At 33.0% G+C, this 7,578-nt stretch overlaps 1 protein-coding gene across 1 annotated transcript in view; it reads left to right on the top strand.

Annotated features, from left to right (window-relative positions):
* Positions 1–2,452: 2,452 nt before the first annotated feature.
* Smp_198690 (HMG-CoA synthase) overlaps positions 2,453–7,578 on the top strand; it is a gene marked incomplete at both ends in the record, with an annotated part of 12,322 nt that continues 7,196 nt past the window's right edge. The window contains 3 exons of the mRNA XM_018790983.1: positions 2,453–2,591; positions 3,714–4,029; positions 4,663–4,812. Coding sequence (XP_018645775.1) covers positions 2,453–2,591; positions 3,714–4,029; positions 4,663–4,812 — 605 coding nt within the window. The remainder of the gene's footprint in view (positions 2,592–3,713; positions 4,030–4,662; positions 4,813–7,578) is intronic.

The following is a 7,578-nucleotide window of genomic DNA, read 5'->3' as shown; positions in this document are numbered from 1 at the left end:
CAGAATTGGTTTTCTCCAAAAAGAAATATCATTATTGTATTTCTTATGGCTTACTTCTTCCCACAAAATCCCTGCAGCCAATTGTTAAGTCTTTTAGCCTGTTTATTATTACGTTATAAGATCGCCAATCAGAACATGACTCATACAATCTTCTCACTGTGCCAAACCAATGACATGTTAACCGGTATGAGAAGCATGCAGTTCTTATTGGTCCTTCTCACCTGGCCCTGCCTGTTTAGTCCAAAACACAATCTCAGCCTCCACTGTATGGTCAATACATTTCAGACATATATAGCAAACCAGACCGCATCACACCATAAATTAAAAAAGTGACATTTATATAAGATCAAGCCCAAAGTGACTGTGAGTTTGGGAGGCTGTAACTAATAGATTGGGGCAAGTCGTATAACAGTAGTCAGTTGGTCAAATGGAGACTTATGATAAAAGGAATATGAATATACATATATAATCTAGTTACTTAAGTTATCCAACAGGAATATGTGAAATAATAGTTCATAAATAATTCCTAGCAGTTACCATCCATTTATTCTTCGTTCGAATATAACAGAAATGGAATGGTTGCAATGATAAATTGAGCGACCAAGCCTTTGAAATATGATTTGAAAAAACAGATTAGATAGGTATATATGATATGAAGGAATAGTGCAATTCAAGATCAAGAGAAAAATGAACAGTGGATGAAAATAGTCGATACATAGTTGAAATACTAGAAGTAATGTTATCATGTTTATGTTGGAGTTTGCCTTTAATTTGTTATCTGTATCAGCTGCACTGATTTTGGGAGAATAGGTATATTGACTCACCAGTTTGTATCAATACGTTATCGAATTTGTTTTTTTTGATGAGCTGAGTTCGTAACAAACTGAATTATGCTCTCCTGTTGTGATCATCAATTTATGTTGGGCATTTAGCTCTATTGTTTTATCGACTTCTATGATTTTCATGATGCAGCCGAGTGATAGCTGCTCATGAGGCCAAATTATTAACTGAAGTCACTGAATGACTTGATAAACGACCAGATCACTAACCGGAAGAATAGGTTTCTTGTGTAGAAATAAATGACGTGGTCATTAATAAAGTAATAATACGAAGATTAACACAATAATATAACATTGGAGGAAATCAGTTTGCAGATCACTCATTCTCCAGTCAATTAAAGCCTGACTGTCCATCGTATTACAAATAAATGATAAATAAGTAAGTAAACAATAAAATTACCTCTGCATCATACTAAGGAGCATCATTTAACACTGGAATTATCTTTTCAAACCTTTAGTATTATTATCCTACATACGAAAAATTTCATGCTATCTGTGGCGAGAGCTGTCAGTCATTTGTCAGCACCATTTATTTTGTTAACAAATTAGAATATATTCATAGCCAGTCAGTTATTCTTCAGTCATTCGTTTTTATTGTCATTGGATTTAATTATCATTATTATTATTATTATTGAAACTCTTCCCTGCTCATCTTTTGTGATTTACTACTGTTGTACACATGTATTATATACATCATATCGCACTATTTTTCCTCATTATTCTGAATTACTCATATTAATATTTTGTCTTCATTATTCTTATTTATTTAACATTTTTCTTTTTTTTTCACGTAATAATGACATTTTCGTATCATACAAAATTTTGTGAACACACAATAGATAGTTGCCCATCAACTCACACCCATTCATATGTTAGCATATTTGTCTCCGTGATATTACATGAATTGTCACTTTCATGTTCATTTATTATCACCAAGTTATTGTCCTACCGCTTGTGAAATGACACATTTCTGTAGGGGAGAGTTGATTGTATAAAAGCCCCTTGGTAAATCCATGACTTGTTTGAACAGATTTCCAAATCAAACAACTAACTTGTGCTGATTTGATTATTTATTTTTGTACATATTCACATGTTCAGGTTTTAGCCTTCATTAATGTTCATTTTCCATATATCTAATCATCGGTATGTGTATGTCTATTCAGCACTGTAAACCCGTTTAACAAGTTGTACAATGATTTGAGTGAAAGGTCAAATCTATGCTCTATTCCTTCATCCATTGTTGTGGTCTATCTGCTGATTAGTACACATCAAGTATAATATTCTCAAAACACTTCGTATAGGATTGTAAATATCATTATCGAGGTTTGATTTGATAATTCCAAATAAATTGGGCATTACATAGATTGTTCAAAATAAAAATAATTTTTCTTTATAATATGATACTTTCTAATATCTCACTGTTGAATCAAAGCTAATCACTCAATAACGAGTTTAATCTAAGTATCAAATATGAAATTAATATGGTCAATTATTTGTAATGACTTGAAACTAAATGCTGGTATGCGTGTTTACTATGACTACGAAATAACTGTCCTCTGGTACTTATAAATACATACATTCATTTATTTTATCAAGGTCTACGAGCTGTTTACATGAAACATTGTTATGATTTCTACAAGCCAAATTTAAGCTCTGAATATCCTATCGTTGATGGTCACTTTAGCATGCAGTGTTATCGAGAGGCATTAGAAATGTGTTATAAATTATATCGACATAAATCAGCTTCTAAAGGTAAACGTATTTTAATTTATTCTGGGTATGCTGTTATTATTATTATTAGTACGATTACTATTTACTATTCAGAAATTATCTTCTTATTGAATAAATACTTCACCTTCATCTCTATATTCTCTGTGAAGATTATTGAGTTTCATTGAGTTCATAAACCACCGTTTAAAACCTTTTAATGTTACTTACTAATTAACATCTTTATGACTTGATCTATTAATCGTCGATAAACAGAGTTATTCAATCAAAATTTTATTGAACATTGAATAATTAGTAACAGTTGACTTCACTAGGGTTGATTGGACTGCACTCTACATTGATTTATCTAGTGTTTAAAATGACTCTTAATAGTGGCAATATTTGTTATTTTATGGATTGTTTGACTGAAACCAGGCTCCTTGCTATTAGTGGCTTGTACGAGTTTGGACAATTTCCGGTGGACTCCATATACAGCTACCGCTCTCAACTTGATAGTATGCTTTAACCGCTAGACTTATCAATGAGTACGCGAGCTTTTTCAAAAATATCACTAATTAGATGACTACGTGTATTATTTTACTCTCGGTGTCCTGGAATAAAACAAGGGATGTTAAGAAGTTATAAACGGGACGCTTCCTGAAGCTGTAAAGAGTTTACTTACCGATTTCATGGCGATTTGTAGATATAATTACTGCTCATTGACACATCTCAGTACTGTCTCTCATACTCAATGCAGTTAACTCATATCCGAAGGCTTTTCCGATTCCCTGTTAGGACTAACTGGACTCATTCACAATGTGATTATTTTACTTATATGTTATTCCTTACCATCAGTTAGAGAATACAAAGCTTATTGGTCGGTTTCTAAAGTATGAAGAGTAAGTGCAAACAAACTGTACTTATGTGAAGACGAGATTGTGAGTGAAAACAATTTTGACTGTTTTTAAATCATTTCATCAAAAACCTTCAGCGAGTCATTATTCAATTCATGATATTCATTGTATGAATGATTTTCACGTATGTGAATATAAACTTTTCTGTGTTCTGTGTAAAGTCAATTCTTCTTTATTTGTATTTACACAGTACTAGTTTGACAATATTATTTTCAGATTTTATAAAATAAACTGTTTATGATTTCCATTTTAGGTCTCAATAGTATAATAACAACACCTTGGCGAGATACTTTACCGAAGGTGAACAATGCAGTAGACTACATGTGTTTGCATGCACCATTTACTCGTCTTGTACAAAAAGCAATCGGTTGGTTAGCACAGATTGATATGCGTACAGAAGGCATTGTTGCAGATAAATCAAACAATTCTGAGGTATTCTTATCATCTTCAAAAGCTGGTCAATTGTGTCATAATAATCATCATACAACATCGAAATCAGAATATTTTGATCAGATAGACCCATATATTTTTAATGCTTTAAAAGATTACTGTTTACCTGATGATAAACAGTAAGTTTATTATTTCATGGTGATATTAGCAGTTGTATTACTAGTAACGGTTTTCTATCGTTTTAAGCTTCCTAGTTAGTTTGAAAACAGTTTATCTCATAATAATGTAGTCAGTCACTAGTTAAACAGTAACTTAAAATTCGTTTTAATCAGATGTTTGGTTTTGAATGACCAGAACTTTTATGAATAAAGAAAATCCTGTATGAATAAGGTTTATCACGAATACAAATATCAGGAAATGGAACCCAGCCCCAGTCGTCTAGTTGGGAATGACTTTTTAACTGTCAAAATTTAATATTTTGAGTGCCAATTTTGAGAGTTGTTACAAGTCGTAACTTCTAAGGAGTTTTGGCGTAGAGTGGAACAAAAAAGTTGTTGAATACTTTCTAATTTCTAATTTTAACTTTCAGACACTAGGCTATAGGCTCGAACTCCTCTCCATCTACTTCAGTTTGGGTAATGGGTTAGGATTGGTATTTTCCACATTTAGAGTGTGACTCGAAGCCAAGTAAACTAATCTGTATCATCTAGTAAATTTGTACCCATGATTTTCGAATGTTGCTTTCACTTTTATTCAGCGATTGTGATTCTTGTATTGCATGCTGACAAAACTTTTTTTTCTATTTACCTTAGTATTCCTGATCGTCAGTTGGATACAGTTTGTTTGAAAGCTACTGAATTGTTATACAGGCGTAAAGTAGATCCTGGACTCATGTTCGCTAAAAATATTGGAAACATGTATACTGCTTCGCTATATGCATGTCTTGTTAGTCTTCTTCTCAAGTAAGTAGTTTATTATCATATTGTGTTGTTCTTAAAAGTTATTTCACTGAATATTTTGGTTGTGTATGAAATAGATTAGCTCGTTGGAAAACTGAGTACAATACAACATTATAAAAACACGAAGTTCAGCGAAGGGATCTTTTTTTCAACGAATTTATTACCAAACTGTACAATCGTATTTGTATGAAAATCTTGTTAAAGTATTACTTTCGTGAGTACATATGAATAAGGAATAAACATGATTATGTAATAGGAAGATTATAATACTAGATTACGCAATTTGAATAACCACAATAAGAGATTGTGTATGCAAATAGAAAGCCTTGTAAAATTAATAAGTTAGCAATGGATTATAATATGAATGAATTAGGATAATAAAAGTTTTTCTTTTATACTGTGATCAAAGGTAATAAAGGTAATAATAATGAAGTGATATCAGAAACAATTATGAACACAATCATGAGGGCATGAGATGTAATTAGAGAGGAGGATATTTTCAAATACGAAATATGATATTAGTTTGATGCCAAGGTAACGATAAGGATAAGATGTACTTCTCTTGTACACACAGTTCTGCCTTCAACTTATGATTGACAAGAGCTTCTACTGTTTTAAGGAGTTGGGTATGAGAAAATCTAGCTAGGTTTTAATGAATTGTTTAAACAACCTTAAAATCAACCTGTGGATCAGTGAAGTGATTAGAATCGATTAAATGTTCAAGGATGGAACATCTAACTGCCTTCCTTTCACATTTGTAGAATCACACTGGGAAAGGTTCTCGTATCCGATTTGAAAGCAAGCACTGGCAATGGCCTATGTACCTTGCTGCACAAATTCAGGTGATGTTGTAGATGCACATAGAGGTTAACAGATAAGAAAGCTCATCATTTGCGGATACGAAAAAGTTCCTCCTAGTTAAAATTGGACCCAATAGAGACTCCATTGTAATCCCATCTCTTTGTCTGCTGAAACTGAACTGAACATTGAAGGTACAACGTAACAAAAGCTCTTTCAAGTGGTCAGTTGACAGGCGTATTTCTATGTTATTAGGATCAATATAATCACATATGTAACATCGTTTCAGTTATAGGTACTCTGGTGCACAGATAACTAAAGTCAAGCGAGAAATTGAACTTTCCAGAATTATTAGCATACTTAATATTATCAGTAACGCAAATCATTCATAACATGTACGTAATAATATTTCTTCAATCAACCTAGAACCCTTGTTTCCATTAACAGAATAAACGGAAGAACAAATGTTATATTATAGCTAAGATTGACTCTGATGCATTATGGAATCTGCGGGTATCTCAAGAAAATTTCGATGTTTAGTTGATAATCACCCACTAAGGGTAAGTTCTCCAGGTGTCCAGGTTCAACATTAACACTCGTGGTTAAAAAAATTTTAAAATGGCTTCTCGAAAAATCCATTTTTTAACGGATTTTGATCGGACTTCTTGAAATTTTGCATAAAGAATGTTACTTAATTGTGTATACTGGTTAGGTATGTTCGCATTAATTATTGCTCTCATTATCGAATTCAGGTGAGTTTGTAAAACATAAAAGTCATAGTTGTTACTGATTGGCATGATTTAGCTTACAATCATTGGAGTTGCAGAACTATATTTGATCACTCATCGAATTGAATGAATTGATGCATTAAAATGTAAAATTCGTTTTTGTTCTAATTTTCCTATGTATTTGTTTATTACGAAGTTTCAGTTCACCATTGAAAGCTGGAATCAGTGTACACTGAATGATCGTTGTAAAGTATCACCAGTTAAGTATTATTAAAACCTAGACTCTTAAACTCACAAATATTCTTGATAATTATTTTTTAAACAGTTTACATTGGTATAAATAAATAATATATTTGTAATATCCCAATGAGTAGAAAATTAAGATTTTCTGACGTTTCGTGACTCAGTGTAAGCCACTGCTTCAGAGAATAAATAACCAAAATTAGTGATTCTCTGAAGAAGTGGCCTGCACGAAACGTTAGAAAATCTTATTTTTCTACTCATTGGGATACTACAACTATATTATTTATCCGTAACAATCTACCCAATGCGCAATTTATTCGAAATTATCAAATTAAAACTTGGTAATGATACCTACAGTTTACACTATAATATATATATATATATATATATATATATATGAAAACTAAATTCACTGAATAAGCAGAGATGGATAGTGCAGAGTATTGTTAAACAGGATGAAGGATTCCGTAGACGCCCAACTTCGAGATCAACAAGCTGGATTTCGTAAGGATAGATCGTGCACAGATCAAATCGCAACTCTACGTATCATTGTGGAACAATCAATCGAATGGAATTCATCACTGTACATCAACTTCATCGACTACGAGAAGGCATTTGATAGCGTGGACAGGACGACACTATGGAAGCTTCTTCGACACTACGGCGTGCCTGAGAAGATAGTCAACATCATACGGAACTCCTATGATGGACTAAACTGCCAAATCGTCCATGGAGGACAACTCACCGACTCGTTCGAGGTAAAGACCGGTGTTAGGCAAGGTTGCCTACTCTCACCCTTTCTCTTTCTCCTGGTGATCGACTGGATTATGAAGACGTCAACATCTGGAGGAATGCACGGGATACAGTGGACAGGCAGGATGCAGCTTGACGATTTAGACTTCGCGGATGATCTGGCTCTTCTATCACAAACGCAACAACAAATGCAGGAGAAAACGACCAGTGTAGCAGCAGCCTCAGCAGCAGTAGGTCTCAATATAAA

This window comes from Schistosoma mansoni, assembly GCF_000237925.1.
Source record: "Schistosoma mansoni, WGS project CABG00000000 data, chromosome W unplaced supercontig 0115, strain Puerto Rico, whole genome shotgun sequence".
Lineage (NCBI taxonomy): Eukaryota > Metazoa > Platyhelminthes > Trematoda > Strigeidida > Schistosomatidae > Schistosoma > Schistosoma mansoni.
This window is presented reverse-complemented; position numbering and strand designations above follow the sequence as displayed.